At 45.8% G+C, this 18,364-nt stretch overlaps 1 protein-coding gene across 1 annotated transcript in view; it reads right to left on the reverse strand.

Annotated features, from left to right (window-relative positions):
• Positions 1–203: 203 nt before the first annotated feature.
• ADIPOR1 (adiponectin receptor 1) overlaps positions 204–18,364 on the reverse strand; it is a 49,130-nt gene continuing 30,969 nt past the window's right edge. The window contains exons 4-8 of the mRNA XM_075335849.1: positions 15,434–15,605; positions 14,351–14,537; positions 3,888–4,075; positions 1,897–2,090; positions 204–1,676 (exon numbers count right to left, since the gene is read on the reverse strand). Of these exons, the coding sequence (XP_075191964.1) occupies positions 1,548–1,676; positions 1,897–2,090; positions 3,888–4,075; positions 14,351–14,537; positions 15,434–15,605 (870 nt within the window). The 3' untranslated portion in view covers positions 204–1,547. The remainder of the gene's footprint in view (positions 1,677–1,896; positions 2,091–3,887; positions 4,076–14,350; positions 14,538–15,433; positions 15,606–18,364) is intronic.

An 18,364-nucleotide genomic window follows, 5' to 3' on the forward strand; every position in this document is an offset into this window, starting at 1 on the left:
AGGGAATGTGCCATAAGGAAATGATCGTTTAAATACGTATATTTTTTTAACCTAAAACATTTTTGTAATGGACTCTAAAGACAAACTCAGAAATCATTTAGTTTTCATCCTAGGCCTAATTAGACTTTTCAGCAGTGTCATTATCATCATAGACAGTATTTCAATGAATCACCTCTATATAAAATCCACCACCCACAATAGGAGCTGGTCACAGCATGCCTTCTCATCTTTATTTATAATACATACATATTTATTTGGAATATATAAATATAGTGATATGGAAAAAAAACAATCACATTTAAAAATTTTAAATAAAAACTTGATTTAAACTATAGGTAATTTTTTCATGACACATTCCCTTTAAAGCTAAAACACCAATATTTGACTACCCCATGCCACATTACCGTAGTTTCTTCAGCTATTCCTGTGCCATGGTGTTCTCTCTTTTTCTATGATGAGTGGCTCTATAAACTCAGTCTATTTAGGACTTGTTATGCCTGAAGCTATATACTGATAAAGGGAATCTGTCACCAGGTTACTGCGATCAAATCTGAGAGCAGCAGGATGTACAGACCGAGATGATTTCAGCGGTGTCTCACTTACTGGGCTACTTGTACTATTGATAAGCGTTTTATCAGCAGAAGATTATCACTAAAGCTACTGCCATGTAATCCTCCATACTAATGGGCTCTGTATAGCCCCATCACTGATTGGTAGCTTGTTGTACAGGGAGAGCACTATATGGTATACAATCAGTGGTGTGGGTGAGGTTATACAGAGCTCAGCATTCAGAGAATTGGTAGATTTGCAGTAGATAAATCAGTGATTGTCAAAAGTGCAGTAAGCAGCCCAAAAAGTAATGCATTGTTAGAGTCACATAGGTACTTCAAAGTCAGCACTAACATCTCCGTTATCTTTGCTCAGCATGAATTGGGGCTGACTGCAGTCAGATCAGAAGTTCAGCAGATTTAGGCTTTATGACTATGTAAAATGATTTTGATAGTTCATATACTTGAATGTGTGCTTGGTATAAATGGATAGAGCACAATGGAAACCAATGGAAATCCGTATCCAAAGTTATCAAAACAAAACTTCAAATCCACCAACGCTTTGCTCATACAATATAGTGCTCTCATTGGTACAAGATGCTTCAAAATCTTAAGATTTCCTATAATGTTTTGTTTATCAGATTCTAGAACATTTTAAAACACCAATGGTAGAAAGATGTAAAGTAATGAAGCAGATTTTGATATAAAATAATAGTACTAGTGCCGCTTTCTTCTTATCCCACAAGGTAATGTAAAGTCATTGTTCAATATACAGCTTAGTCTCATTTTGCTCATTTTGTCCTCCAACGTCTTGTCAATGTCTTGTGCATGAAGTGCTCTTGTATTCCATAATGAGGAGGTAATAGTGACCAGTGCCTTGTAACTGAGGGCTTCTGGGCCTTATCGTGAAAATACAGTTGGGTACTAAATTGGTTTAGTTCTCTAACTCTCCCCTTGTAGATCTCCAGAGGAAAGGTGATAATCTACTTATGCCAGACATTACAGAAGAGAGTCATCTGTGCAGCCACCCTCCAGCCCATAACGGAACTCTTGTAGGTTGGAAACACCATAGAAGTGAATAAAGGCAGCAGCTACAACCAGTACATGAAATATTTGGTGAGACTGAAACTGGAAAACAAAAGGGGAGAGATAAGGAAACAATCTTAATGGAATGTATGATGACCAACCTGTAGAACGTAACTCCCAATTTACAATGTTTCTCTAAATACCTAATGCAGCCATAAAATTCACATATAAAAAGGATAATCTATTTTAGTTTTTAGACTATCCTCCTTCAACTGCAAAGTAAAACACATCTACATTCAACTTTAGAAACAACCATATTTACCCAGATATCAAACTTTCCAGGGAAGAAACGTTCAGGGATCCGGGCTGCATACAGACCAGCTCCTGTTATATACATGACAGCCATGAGGAAGAACCAGCCCATCTGACCCACTGTAGTCGCTTTAACAAAGCCCTCTGCGATCGTGAAATGGAGAGTAGGAACAATGCCACTCAGGCCAAGGCCCAGAAATACGCCTAGAAAGGAAAAGAGGAATAATCGGTTATAATACAGGCAAAATACGTATTACCAAGTGTCATAAGTTCATATTTCACATCTGTGTGCATGTATTTTATAGGTATGTTACCTGACAAAAAAAAGGGCTAAAAAAAAATTAGTCAAGACATTTTCCCAAGAGAAAGACTACAAAACATTAAAGTGCATCTTTTTCTGCTAAGGGCCAACACACGACAGTACCTTCTTCTGACCTGAACTAACAGCATCACATATGACAATGATGCTCTAAACTCAAGTCATCAGACGCATGCTTAGGCTGAGAACTGCAGCTCTGATTTGGCTGAAAAAAATACAGCTGCTATATAAAATTAACAAAACGTTAAAAGACCACTGTAAAGTCATAGCCCTGGAAGGTATCACAAACACAAGTTGTTTTACCAACATGAACACTGCAGTGATTATCCAGCACGAAAGGATCCTAGAACTGAGCCGTCAATCACACTGCAGTCTCAGGGTTCATTTTATGTCAATCGCATACTACATCTTAGTTTTTTAACGGTAAAGAGGTTGTTCAGTCTTCAGCTACTGTATATAGTGACTGCAGACTTATGAATCCTCACATCATGCACACTGCGTACAGTCAGCATTCTCCAGTGCCTGGAATAGTGGGCATACGACCGCAAGTATGTGATCTGCATACATGCCGACAAGACGGCAGCCGACCTTATTCAGTGCAAATGTATTGAGAAAGGCCGAATACATTCTAGTGGGAATGTGGCTGGAAGTATGCAAAGCACATATTTGCAGTTACATGACCACCTGCTTCTGGCGCATCTTCACAGAGTGCAATGTGAGGATTCACAGGTCTGTAATCAGAGACTTGTAACTTAAGACTGGAAAACACCTTTAAATGTATGTAATAGAGGTTAAAAAATATTTTTGCAATTGGGTTTCATTAACCCCTTCACGACCTTTGACATTTATGTCCCATTTATTGAGCCCGCATCTTTCCCTGCACATGATGGCTGATCTGATCAGCCATCATGTGCCTCTGACAGCTGCAGATGGATCGGATATCTTCCTGTGACTGCTAACCAGTTAAATCCCATTGTCAATCTCTGACAGTGGGATTTAACACACACCGGCGAGGAGTGTCATTCCCTGCTCACATCGACCACCAATAAATGCAATTGTGGGGTGTCGATGCATTGCCATAACAGCCAGGAGTCAGCTGATGAACCGTGTCTGTCATGACGAACGTCCGGTGAACACTGGCTGCTGATGCACTGCTCTGTATAGCACAAGCGATTGGATGATTGCAGCTTAAAGTCTCCTAAAGGGACTAGGAAATAGGTAAAAAAAAAGTTTTTAAATAATATGAAACAAAAATTCCCAACAAGTTCAAATCACCCCCGTTTTGCCCCATTAAAAAAAAACAAAAAACAAAAAAAGGGCTAAGGTACTTGGAAAAAACAGAAGAAAAATGGCAAGGTCTTGAAGAGGTTAAAAAGATAATCAAGCAAGACAAACGGCAAAACTTTTCAAGACACCAAATTGCAAAACTGATTTTCAGCTCTAAATACAAGCATTTAAGAAAAAAATAAACAGTCCACTTTAATGCATAGTATTCAGACATAGTAAATTACCAACAGGTCCCTTTCATGCAATGGTATTTCATTTTCTGTAAATAGTTAATTTGTTGTGTCAGTGTTTTATAACAATGTAAATTAAATGATCATATTTTATAACTATTTATTCATGAAATCCTGGAAACGGTACAAGAAAAACAAACAACTTCTGCTAAGTATTAAGCTTACCAGCTCGTGTCGGCCTATGCTTTGGTGTGGCAAAGCGATCCCACTGTGCTACAACAATAGCAGTGATGCCCAGCACACAGACTATGGACAGGTATATGAGGCGGGGCTGAGGAGAGCAGTAGAAGGAGTAATACAGCCAGGGCACAAAGCTTCCCATGATGAGTAGGGCAATACCAGAGTAGTCCAGCCTGGAAGATTGGAGGTGGTTAATGCAATCTCGAATTTATGGAGAATGTTACTTAATTATTTTTACTTCCCATTCTTCAATTGTGACCAATGAATATAGGTAACGTGTAGTCAGCTTTACTCTAGTCTGACCTCAGAAAACAGATTGAAGAGCCTGATGCAATATTTTTTCCTTAGTTTTGGAAAAGGAACTAATATGATGGCATCTTATCTTAAACCTCAACCAGAAGGCCGATACTATCAATAAATAAAGAGAAGTGACAGACAGATTTTGAATATCAGTAATATATTATCATGTTTAAAATATTTTAATTAATTGCCCCTGTTAGTTATGGTACCTGTGTTAATATAGTTTGAAAAAAAATTGTATGATGTATTCATAGACACTAGAAAATCAGATTAATACATTGACCATCAATACATCTCTTTACTGATAACAAAATACATATAAAATTGAGACACTTAGCGCATACAATGGGCCAGCTTTATGTGAGCCCAGCAGCGAGCGACAAGGCGAATCTTTTATGCTTGGACACTACCGAAATGCCTATACCCGGGCTAAATGGCTTATAATTTCATGGGCTAATAGGAGACTAAAAACAGCCTTAAGCTGGTAGGAAGGAGTGCTCAGTCAGAAGACATGACCCTATAATCTAAAGTGAGAAACACCTCGGTTATTTATCGGTAGCCGGTTTTTCCAGAACCCATGACAGCACCACGTGAGAGAGAGAGGGATCCGCCCAGCGAGGACAGGAAACCATTCTGAAATAAAAGGGCGGTACCTCTCCCCTTCGTCAGTTGATTACCGAGAATTGAGAGGACCTCCAACAAACGTTAGAACTTAACTATCACCAACTATAACACACACATGCACACCCAGAATAGTGCACACTAAGGATGAAAAGGGAGGGATTATATGTGTGCTGTCATGGGTTCTGGAAAAACCGGCTACCGGTGAGTAACCGAGGTGTTTTCCCCTCACCCATGACAGCACCACGTGAGAGATTTGCAGAGAATAACGTATTAGGGAGGGACCAACGTCTCAAGCACCCTTCTACAAAACGAGAGATCAGCCGAGGAGGATAGATCCAACCGATAGTGATGGAAGAAAAAGGAGAATGTGAAGACCAGGTAGCGGTCATACAAATCCGGTCAATAGATACCTGCGTCTTCTCAGCCCCGGAGGGCGACACCGCACCGGTGGAATGGGCCCTTAAGTCCTCAGGGAAGACAGCCCCACTAGATGAGTAGGCTAAGCAATGGCCTCCCTAATCCACCTAGAGATAGTGCAGTTTCACACCCACAGACCTTTCCTACTACAGACAGGGCTATGAAAAAGGACTGTGTTTTCCCCACACTATGTGTCACTGAGAGGTAGAGAAGCAGGGCCCTATGAACCTCCAACGTATGAATCTGTTTTACCCCGGTATTTGTAGGATGGCCGCAAAAGGAGGGAGGATTATACCCTGCGTGCTATGGAATCGAGAGGCGACCATTGGGAGAAAGGGTCCTATTAACACCTGACCCGGCCTATCGTTGAACAACTGAGCGTAGGGCTGTACTACCGATAAGGCGTGGAAGCACTAATTCTGCGAGCGAATGCCAAGGCCCAGAGCAAAATAGTTTCCAATGTCAGCAACGTCAGGGAGATTTTTTTTTTTTTGGCAATAGGCTCAAAGGGAGGACTCGTGAGGGCGTCCAACCCTAATTTGATCCCCCGGTTGAACTTTCAGGCATGAACTCACAAACCCAATAACCTTGAACCCACCGGTTTTCTGCCAGTTTTCCAATGGATAAGGTTCCTAGGGCAGAACAGGAACCCCTAGAGTGTACACTGAGAATGCTAGAGCAACCCCGTCTGCAAGAATGCCAATGTGCATGGAATAGGAACTCATACCCAAGGGACCATTTGCAAAGAAGGGGAACTTTTGCCACCCTCTCCCATAGAGTGTAGTGGTACCCGGTTTATGGCTCTGCAGCAAGGAAGAGACCGGGTCAGAGGAGAACCCTTGCGCATCAGCAACAACCTCTCAAGTTCTAAGCTGTGAAATGAAAAAACCCTTTTCCTGCACGAGGAACACAGGTTACTGCACTAACAGGTCCGGAATCCCCAGCAGAACCCCAGGATCCGGGACAGACATTGTCCTCAGGAGAGAGAGCCATGGCCCCTTGGGCCAGAAGGGGGCGAGGGGAAGGACCCTCGCCCGAGCTTCCCCGAGCTCTTGGAGAACCATCGAGAGCATGACAACAGGGGGAAGGGCAGAGGCTATTCCGAAGGTCCATGGAATGGAAGTGCATTCACCGCAAGGGCCGGACTGCTGGGATCATGGAACAAGAGGTCTATATGCCAGTTTAGCCTGGAGGAAACAGGTCCCTCCGTGGTATTCTCCACAGAGCCACTACCATTGAAAAGATCCACGGATTCAGGGATCATTCCCCTTGCCGCGGTTGATGGCGCCTGAGGTAAGCTGCCAACTACAGGAATGGCCCACAAGCTCACACATCCAAGGCCACAAGCTTACCACAAGACCATGGAACGAACATTGGCATTTAGAATCCTGTGAAGTGTAGAGCCGAGGGGGATTCTGTCCCCCCCAGTAAAGACCATAAGATGGCTGTGCTGCTTCCTGAGCTGACCACCAGCCCAGGGATATCTGCATCTGGAGGCGAGCATCCCCAGCCGTATCGGGTGACCACCTTCAGATGCCGACGTAGCCAGGAACCCCACAGACAGGTTGCCTATGGACGTCCACCAAAGCAGGGAAGTCTTTACTGGCAAGGAGAGAATGACGTCCCCTTCGAAATATCTTACTAAGGGTTTTCCTTTTGTGTTTTTTTTTTTTTTTTCTTTGTTTGGCAAACAGGATTTGCTATTGGAGAGCCCTGGAGTGGAACAGGCCCCATGGAGCCGCCGGTAAGCACAATATCATAGTGCCCCGCAGGGATATAGCATGTCTCAGAGACATGATGGCATGGCAGAGTGCCCCCAGGGCCTATTCTGACACCTTGAGTATCTACTCTGCTGGAACAAAAGGGATAACCTTTGGAAGGGCTGCTTAGCGTCGTATACGTTCTCCAACGCATCTTCCAGCTGTTTACCAAAAGGAGCAGATCGACATACGGCCCTGAACATAATTTATGCATGGTTTTGCAGGCATATGGGACAGCCCTTCAACCATAATGCCATTCCGGCCAGATTAGACAATCCTGCACAACGGGCTCCCAGCCTGATAGCATCGGCTGACGACTCTGCAAGAATGCCGCTGCTCCCTGCAGCAGTGGTAAGTTTAGAAAAAGATATACTCCCGAGGAGTTGTATCCTTCAGCTGATCTACAATAGTTTGTAGCCAGATCCTGAAAATCACGGGCCGTGCAGGGATTTGGCAATAGCCGGCTTCAGAATTCCTGCTGATGTTTCCCACAAGTGCATGCATACAGGAGCATGCACATGGGACCTGGAGAGTGAGTGCCGTAACTGACAGTAACAAGCCCCCACTGTTAGTGACAGCTGTTAAGACAGAGCTGTCACTGTGTACATGTCAATCAGTAGGCATGGACCCCAACTTATGCTGTATGTCATAGGGGTGTTGTTGCCAACCGTGGAGGCTGCCGCTGCTGAATTGTCACAAAGGAAGGGGCTGCTACCAACCATATAGCAATACATTGTGAGGATTACCTCAGGTAGGCATAGGCAAGGTCACAGGACGACACAGTATCTTCATAAAAAATTCCAGCCGGTTATGAAAAACTTGTCATAAACGGCAAACATTAAACATAACAGGCCTCTCCTGGCTTACTGCAAAAACATAGCACAACCACATACCGTGGGCTTCCAGTCCAATACGGTCTCTATTGGAAGTGTGGCGCCTGTACACACTGGCTCCTGCCAGGGAACAACACTTGCTGTGGCTCCTTCCAAGAACCCAGAGACACTCTGCAGACTCCTGTCTGTCTCTCCTCTCCAGGAGAGCTTTGGTCCAGTAGCCACAGCACTAACCAGCCTGGCTTCCACACTACTTCCAGCCTAAACCCAGACTGAATTCCAGAGCCCCGTGTTCAGCCTCCACACAGGCTGATACATCCAGAGCTCCCTGCTCTTCCCTCACACTCTGCAGAACACACACTGAGTCTCCTAATCAGACTGGACACACCCACAGGTGGAGGTTGTGATTCTCCACACCTGCACAGCACACTGGGCAAGTCCCATAGCAACCTCTTCAGTTTAATATCGCAGCGACCTTCTCCACTGCGACATATAGCGACCATTTACCATATTGGTGGTCGCTACCTCACAACATATACACATTTGTAACTTGCATGCAGCAATCCATAGATCGAAGCAGAGACATTGCCATCTATGCCCCACACAAGGGGACTCTGACACTCGGCCCGCAGGCCATATCGGCTCTCTGCACAGGGGACACTCCGTATGGAGTTTAGGAGCCACCTAATGATGCAGATGACATTCACGAAGATCACTCACCCACCACAGGAGATCAAGGGTACCGGTCCTGGAGGCTTCGTCGGAACACCCACAGGTCCTGCAGAAGTCGTGGAGCCACAAGAGTATTTGCCCTTCTGGCTATTGAGGCCGGGCATTTCTGTTTCACTTAGAACGGTGACTGTTCATACGGCTATGCTGCCGGCGCTCCAGAGTGCTGCTGCCTTTCTGAAGCCATCCTGGGATGTAGGCACGAGCACCCGTGCTGCTCCTCCACCTTCCGGTCCCATAAAGGTGCCCCCCCCCCCGTTTCAATGCGCCCAGCGGTGTCCAGACGGCGGGCGTCTGCCATGAAACACCGCCGCTGCTGCTGAATGGGCGCCGCCATCCTCTTCAGGAGACGTCACGCAAGCACGCCTCCTGTACCCTGCATGCCTTGCACGCGTCCCAGAGTGCGCCACATTCGGAAGTCCTAGGCAGCAGGGAAGCGCAAGGGGGGGGGGGGGGGGAAGGAGCGGCGGTCCGGAACGACTGATGGGCCCTGCCGCACACCAGGTTCTCCAAGGGCTGGTGGACGGCGCTTCCAGCCCCGAAGAACGGCGCCGCAGGACTCCCCCTGCTTTTCCGGACACCGGACGGGGCTGGGTAAATACAGCTTCTGTACTTCAAACTTCTTACTTCAACCGCCGTATTCCAGAACAAGGTCTCCCATCAAGGACAGGAAACCAACTGACGAAGGGGAGAGGTACCGCCCTTTTATTTCAGAATGGTTTCCTGTCCTCGCTGGGCGGATCCCTCTCTCGCTCACGTGGAGCTGTCATGGGTGAGGGGAAAATCTTTATTTCCTTAGCAGTATTGCATGTCCAAATGCCTCAATTCAAGGTTTCCATACCTTAGCGTCACAGAGTGCAGAGGTAGATTTGTTAGAGTATATTTAATTAAATATTAAATTCTCACCGACGGGTTCATGCAGCTGCTTTTGAATACCCTATTAAATCGATGGCTGGACCATATATGACAAGCTTTTCTCCCCCCATACACCTTTTGTGTCTCCCCTATTTCCTCATAGACTGTAAGCTTACGAGCAGGGCCCTCACTCCTCCTGGTATCTTAATTTTGTTACTTTGTATTGTCTCATATTGTCTTTACATGTCCCCTCTTAATTGTAAAGCGCTGCGGAATATGTTGGCGCTATAGAAATAAAAATTATTATTATTATTTCATGTTCAGTTTTGCACCTGTTCACAATTGTCTGTTAGGAAGTGCCGTCAGTTTTCTCATTTTTGTTTTCATCATTCCAACCAGGCCACATATTTCAAATACCTGTCACTTATGTGGCAATACCTCGGAAAAGTCTCCACAAACTTCAGTGATTCTAAGATTGGTTTTTTTCGTCACATATTGCACTCTGTTACTGGTAAAATTAGGTTGATCTGCTTTACATGTATTTATAAAACTAAACAAATATGACAAAAATGAAAAAAAAAAAAAAATAAATGACAATTTTAGAAATTTGAATTCTTGTTCTTAAAATACCTGGTCACACCACTCAAAATAGAGAATAACAACATTTACCACATGTCTCCTTTACATAAACACCATTTTTGAAAATAATTGTTTGTTGTTGTTGGTACCCTGTTTCCCCAAAAATAAGACACTGTCTTATATTTTTTTTGCCCTGAAAAAAGCACTGTGTCTTATTTTCAGGGGGTGTCTTATTCTCGAGAAGACAAGTAAGTTTACCCCCCACAAAAAGCAGATCCCCCCGCATCCCTGGATCTTCATACTTACCAGCCCAGGGCGTCTGTATGGCTCCCAGATCCTCCTGTGATCTCCCAGCAGGTGTGCTGCACGCCTCCCCTGCGTCTGCCCGACATCAGATCTCACACACACTTCTCCCTGAGATATCCCTGCAGCTGTGCTCTCCCCTGCGTCTGGCTAACATCAGATCTCACACACACATACACACTTCTCCCTGTGATCTCCCTGCAGCTGTGCTCTCCCTTGCGTCTGGCTGACATCAGATCTCACACATACACACACACACACACATCAGATCACACTCACTCACACACAAACACACACCCACCCCACGATCCCAGCAGCTGTGCTGCACGCCGTGCTCCTTTGTCTCCTGCCGACACTCACAGATCCGATCGCTTACGTTCACACACAATCACACATCAGACAGTATACACGCACACATCTGATCGCATACACTCACACACACACCCCACTTCTCCCTGTGCGCTCCGGTGGGCGGTCCCAGCAACTGTGCTGCACGCCGTGCTCCTCTGCCTTCTGCCGACACTCACAGATCCGATCGCATACACACACACACACACACACACACACACACACTGACGATATCGCACATACGCACTCACAACATCCGGAGATACCACATGCTTCCGGCCATGTGATCCTCCGGCAGGTCCTGGAAGGTCACTGCACGCACAGTATCGCCGCCGAGATGCAAGCGATATCACTGAATGTTGTGAGTGCGTGGATGCGATCTGATGTGTGTGTGAGAGTGAAGGAGTGTGATCTGATGTGTGTGTGTGTGTGTGTGTGTTCCGCCGTTGCAGGACCTTGATGCGCTCACCTGCTCCCGGTCGGCTTCTGGTATGATCGGGGGTCTTCTGTCTTCTGTCTTTTGGGAGTGCCCGCTGCCTATAATGAAGTGTTCTGCAGTGTCTTTAACTCTTTCACGCTGCATGACACTTCATTATTGACCGCAGCTATGTCTTATTTTCAGGGGATGTCTTATATTAAAAGCTTCCCTGAAAACTCCTGGGATGTCTTATTTTCGGGGAAACACGGTATGTTAAAAGGGTTACATGTTTAGCAGCAATTTCTCATTTTTTCAATAAATTTACAAAATCTATATTTTTAGGAACCTTTCAATTTGAAGGTGACTAAGGGGCCTATAAGCACAAATTGGACACAATGTATTGGGCAATACAGTGGCATATTTGTAATTTTTGCTCTGCAATGGACGCTGTGACCTTGTTTCTGAAAAACACCCATGTAGTACGAATCCTCACTAAACCTATAGATGAATTGTCAAAGGGTTGTAATTTCTAAAATGGGACACTTGAGGGATGGTTCTGCTGTTCATGCAGTCAGGTGCTTTTTAAGTAGAATCTGCAAACTATTCTAGAAAAATCTGCACTCCAGTCAAAAAGCGCTCCTTCCCTCCTGAGACCTGGCCACACAGTACTGTACAGCCACACGTGAGGTAACACCATGTCAGGTCCCCTGTCATCCCCGTGATGTGTGCTCCCTCCCCTGTCATCCCCGTGATGTGTGCTCCCTCCCCTGTCATCCCCGTGATCTGTACTCCCTCACCTGTCACCCCCGTGGTGTGCGCTCCCTCAGCTGTCACCCCCGTGATGTTCGCTCCCTCACCTGTCACCCCCGTGATGTGCGCTCCCTCACCTGTCACCCCCGTGATGTGCGCTCCCTCACCTGTCATCCCCGTGATGTGTGCTCCCTCCCCTGTCATCCTCGTGATGTGTGCTCCCTCCCCTGTCATCCCCGTGATCTGTACTCCCTCACCTGTCACCCCCGTGGTGTGCGCTCCCTCAGCTGTCACCCCCGTGATGTGCGCTCCCTCACCTGTCACCCCCGTGATGTGCGCTCCCTCACCTGTCACCCCCGTGATGTGCGCTCCCTCACCTGTCACCCCCGTGATGTGCGCTCCCTCACCTGTCACCCCCGTGATGTGCGCTCCCTCACCTGTCACCCCCGTGATGTGCGCTCCCTCACCTGTCACCCCCGTGATGTGCGCTTCCTCACCTGTCACCCCCGTGATCTGTGCTCCCTCCCGTCACCCCCGTGATCTGTGCTCCCTCCCCTGTCACCCCCGTGATCTGTGCTCCCTCCCCTGTCACCCCCGTGATGTGCGCTCCCTCCCCTGTCACCCCCGTGATGTGCGCTCCCTCCCGTCACCCCGTGATCTGTGCTCCCTCACCTGTCACCCCCGTGATCTGCTGTCCGCTCTCCCTCACCTCTCACCCCCGTGATCTGTGCTCTGCTCACCTGTCTCCTCCGTGATCTGCACTGCGCTCCCTCTCCCACCTATCACCCTCCCCGATCTGCTGCCTCCTTCATCTCCTGTGATCCAGCTGCCTAGATCCATCCTGTAGGGTAACTATCCCCAATCTCACCTCCCACTCCCCTTCTCCCCCCCATCCCCCCTCCCCTCATCCTCTGCCGCTCCTGCATCCACTGCGCCCTCTCCCATCCGCCCCCACCCTATCCCAGCCGCCGTCTCACAATCACAGATGCTCCCTTTATATGCCGCTGCCCCCCCATCTGCCGCTGTTTTTTTTTCTATGCCATGGGGGTCTAGTTTCCAAAATGGGGTCACATGTGGGGGAGCTCCACTGTTTCAGCACCTCAAGGGGTCTCCAAACACAGTATGGAATACGCTAATTATCCCAGACAATTTTGCGTTTGAAACGCCAAATGACGCTCCTTGCATTCCGAGCCCTGCTGCACGCCCAAACATTTGATTTCCACCACATATGAGGTGTCTGTGTACTCAGGAGAAATTGCACAATACATTTTATGGTGCAATTTTTCCTGATACCCTTGTGAAAAAAAAGCTACCTGGTTGAAGTAACAATTTTGTGGTAAATTTTTTATTATTTTCACGGCTCAATTCTATTAACTTTTGTGAAGCCCCCAGAGGCTCAAAGTGCTCAATAAACATCTAGATAAATTTCATGAGGGGTCTAGTTTCCAAAATGGGGTCACATGTGGGGGAGCTCCACTGTTTCGGCACCTCAGGGGCTCTCCAAACGCAACATGGTGCGGCTAACGATTCCAGCTAATTTTCTGTTCAAAAAAGTCAAAAGGCGCTCCTTCCCTTCCGAGTCCTGCCGTGCGCTCAAACAGTGGTTTTTCGCCACATATGAGGTATCTGCGTGCTCAGTAGAAATTGCCCAACAAATTTTGGGGATTCATTTAATCCTGCTACCCTTGTGAATATGCAATATTTGAGGCTAAATTAACATTTTTGTTGCAAAAAGTAAAATGTTCATTTTTTCCTTCCACATTGCTTTAGTCACTGTGAAGCACCTGAAGGGTTAATAACCTTCTTGAATGTGGTTTTGAGTAGCCTGAGGGGTGCCGTTTTTGGAATGGTGTCACTTTTAGGTGTTTTGTGTCATGTAGACCTTTCAAAATCGCTTCAAATGTGATGTGGTCCCTAAAAAAAGTGGCTTTGTAAATTTTGTTGTAAAAATGAGAAATTGCTCATAAACTTTGAACCCCTATAACTTCCTTAATTTTTTTTTTTTTCCCCCAAAATTGTTCTGATGTAAAGTAGACATGTGGGAAATGTTATTTATTAATTATTTTGTGTCATATGTCTCGTTGGTTTTAGAGCACAAAAATTCAAAGTTTGAAAATTACAAAATTTTCAAAATTTTCGCGAAATTTCCGTTTTTTTTCACAAAGAAACGCAAAAAATATCGGCCTAAATTTACCACTAACATGAAGCCCAATATGTCACGAAAAAACAATCTCAGAATCACCGGGATCCGCTGAAGCGTTCCAGAGTTATAACCTTATAAAGTGACACTGGTCAAAATTGCAAAAAATGGCCTGGTCTTTAGGGTCAAAATAGGCTTGGGGCTGAAGGGGTTAAACTTCTGAAATTGCAAAACGTCAATTTCTGCTGCAATTTCACAGTGAATTTAAATACAGGGTGAAACTTGTGAACAAGCAAAAAATAAAATATCCATATGACTTATTTACCTTACAATTGAAAGTGTATTCATTGTATTAAATGCAAGAAAACAACACGAGATCTAAACATACTTACTTGGAGAATGTGCGGGATACTTTCTCTGAGTGACAGTACACCGTGTGAAACAGCCAGGAGAAGCTGAGACACAATACTGCCCCCAAAAAGAACATTCCAAAAACCACCTTCTCTTGTAGAGGAGCCATGAAGTACATATTAGGTCTAAGCATCGTCAATACCCCCAGGAAAAGGAATAGTAAAAAGCCTGTATAGTAATGAAATTCAGACAAGTTAGGTAAAAACTAGAAATGATAAAAGTATATAAATATATTAAGGTGTACTGTACGGTATTTTATTAAAGGGGATGTCCCCTACTTGGACAACGCCTTCCTATTCCACATGTTTCCCCCAGGTAAAATAATCAAACCTATACTCCCCTCCCGGACTAGCACTGTCCCAGCAGTGTGTGGCTCATGTGGGGTTGCGACGTCACGCGAGTACAGATTCCAATCAGCACTGGCTTCCTTCTTCCCGCCTTCGGGCCAAACAAGCATTCAACAGGGACTAAGTGCAGCCGCAGCACTAAAATACGGACCAAACAAGTTAATCAACAGGAAGTTAGCTCTGCGTCTACACTTACTCCCTGTTGATTGTTTTGCCCAAAGGTGGGAAGAAGGAAGCCAGCGATGATTGGACACGGTGCTCGTGTGACGTCACAACCCCATGTGAGCCGCGGCACTGCTGGAACGGTGCCAGTATGGGAGACGAGTATAGGCTTTATTAATTTTACCTGGCGGAAACGTGTAATCAGAAGGGGTTGTCCAGTAGTGGACAAGACCTTTCATGTTGGGCCATAAAGTTTCCTAACTATTCTTTCTAAAGTAGAATGTCAAAGTATGAGCACATTGTATGTACTGGCTGCTGCATGAGTTGGCAGTGAGCAGGTTTGACGGTCTCAAAAAAAAAAAAAAAAAAACATCATCAGAGGAGCGTCACATTACCAGCATACACAAATTGGAAAGATCGAAGATATTTTTTCCAATCTTTTCAGATACTGGACATGCACGGTTTTCTATCTATTCCCTAGTATCATTGTTATTATAGCAAAAGAGACTCCTACACACTACAGTGGCAATCACATAGTATTTACCAGAAATGTACCTAGTAAATGAGTCCAGATATTTCCTGTCTCAGTATGTATTCTGAAGATGCTCCTGAAGCAGGCTCGGAATGAAGGCATTGGTGGACGGTGTCCGTGTAACAGGTAGTCATTATCCTTAAGCCAATCAGGAAGCACGTCATATGGAATAACTCTCCACCGGCCTTCCCACACCTTTTAGATAGAAAAAAAACCCCAAAAACATTTGTAAAGTAATGCAGGACACTGACCACAAACAAGTACATTTTACAACATTTTCACACATTACTCCTATATGACAGTACAGTCATAGCTGAAAGTGTTGGCACCCTTGAAATGGTTTCAGAATAGGAGGCATTTCTCTCATAAAATAATTGCAATTACACATGTTTTGTTATAGATATGTTTATTTATTTGTGTGTATTGAAACAACACAAAAAAGGAGGAAATAAAAAAAGAGGGCGAATTAGACATCATTTCCCACAAAACCCCCAAAAATGGGTCAAACAAAATTGTTGGCACGCTCAACTCAATATTTGGTTGCACACCCTTTGGAATAAATAACTGCAATCAGTCACTTCCTATAACCATCAACAAGCGTCTTACACCTCTCAACTGGAATTTTGGACCACTCTTCCCTTGCAAACTGCTCTGCGCTGTCGCTCATATTTGTAGGGTGCTTTTTCCCAAAAGCAATTTTAAGATTTCTCCACAGGTGTTCAATGGGATTTAGATCCGGACTCAGAACTGTCCTGTACTTTATTTCCAACCACTTCTGGGTGCTTCTTGAAGTATATCTGGGGTCATTGTCCTTCTGGAAGACCCATGACCTAGGATACCAAGACAGAGGAAGGGGGTGACCCCGCTCACCTGTACCCGAGATCAAATCCAGACCGTGCACGGAAAGAGAGAGGTAGGCAGACCTCAGCATCAGCATGAATAGAGTAGATATCCAGCAATCTGGTCCAAAATAGGTTAAAATTAAATTCTTTCTTTATTTCATGTTCAAGTTAAAAAGAAAATTTCCATCATGAATTCATAGGAATAAACGTGAGAGGACGCGTTTCGAACTAACTGTTCGAAACGCGTCCTCACGTTTATTCCTACGAATTCATGATGGAAATTTTTTTTTTTAACTTGAACATGAAATAAAGAATTTAATTTTAACCTATTTTGGACCAGATTGCTGGATATCTACTCTATTCACCATGACCTAAAATGTATACCCAGTTTTCTGACACTGGGCATCTCATTGGGACCCAAAATCTTTTGGTAACCTTCAGATGTCATGATGCCTTCTACAGTCAAGGCACCCAATGACAGAGGCAGCAAAACAACCCCAAAAATTATCTTCGAACATCCATTATATCTGACAGTAGGTATTGTGGTCTTTTCTATGTAGGCCACATTTAGTTTTTGGTCAACAGTAGAATAATGTGCTTTACCAAACAGCTCTATCTTAATCTCATCTGTCTATAAGACGATTCCCTAGCAGAACTTTGGCTTACTCATACACATATTGACAAACTGCAACCTAGCTTTTTTTAGGTCCCTGTCAGCAGTGGGATCCTCCTTGGTCTCCTGCCATAACGTTTCACTTCATTCAAATGTCGACGGATACTTCTCGCTGACATTGATGAACTCTGAATTTGCAGGACAGCTTGAATTTCTTTGGAACTCAATTGGAGTTGCTTATCCACAATCCGGACTATCCTACATTGCAATCTTTCATCAATTTTTTTCTGCGTCCACATCCATGGAGATTAGCTACAGTGCCATGGGCTGTTAACTTTTTGATTGTTGCACACTGTGGATCAAGATCTCAGGAGTTAAACATGTAACCTTGAGAATGTTGATTAAATATATATACACTAGAAGGTGGCACGATTCTACGCATCGGGTATTCTAGAATTTACGTATTGTGTAGAGATATATCTATATATATAATTGCCTTATTCTGTGTCTGTCTATCTGTCTGTCTATCTGTCTGTCTGTCATGCTCCAAAATTGTGTCCTTACGGTGACACAAAGCTGATTGGCCGCTGGGCTCGCCATGGCCCCGCCCCCCCACACCGATTGGCCGCTCGCCCAGGCTGCGCCCCCACACGGATTGGCCAGCCGCTCGCCCAGGCTCCGCCCCCCCACAGATTGGCCTCTCGCCCCGGCACCCTGCAGGCATTGGCAATTCGGCCACGCCACGCCCCGCAGCCCTCACGCAATGCACGCTAGCTCTGGCCCCGCCCCCTCCCTACCCCCGCGCATTCCCCGAACTGACACGGCTGTCACCGAGGTGAGTACTGTACTTACCCCCCCCCTCCCTCCCCTCCGCGCATTCCCCGAACGGACGACACGGCTGTCACCGAGGTGAGTACTGTACTCCCCCCCCCCCTCCGCGCATTCCCCGAACTGACACGGCTGTCACGGAGGTGAGTACTGTACTCCCCCCCCCACCCACCCCCCCCCCCGGCCCCCGCTCGCACGGGAGTGGTGTGGATACGTTGGTAACCAGGCTCGCATGGTTACAAGCGCATCAAGGTCCTGCTGCGGCGGAAGATCCACACACACACACACATCAGATCACACTCACTCTCACACACACCTCACACACACCTCACACACACCTCACACACACCTCACACACACCTCACACACACCTCACACACACCTCACACACACCTCACACACACCTCACACACACCTCACACACACCTCACACACACCTCACACACACCTCACACACACCTCACACACACCTCACACACACCTCACACCGCATCCACATACTCACAGCATCCGGCGATATCGCTTGCTTCTCGGCCTCGATACTGTGCTGTTGTGACCTTCCAGGACCTGACGGAGGATCACATGGCCAGAGGCATGTGGTATCTCCGGATGTTGTGAGTGTGAGCGCGTATGTGCGATATCGTCAGTGTCTGTGTGTGTGAGTGTATGCG

The sequence above is a fragment of the Anomaloglossus baeobatrachus genome, chromosome 2 (genome assembly GCF_048569485.1).
Source record: "Anomaloglossus baeobatrachus isolate aAnoBae1 chromosome 2, aAnoBae1.hap1, whole genome shotgun sequence".
NCBI classification, from domain to species: Eukaryota; Metazoa; Chordata; class Amphibia; order Anura; family Aromobatidae; genus Anomaloglossus; species Anomaloglossus baeobatrachus.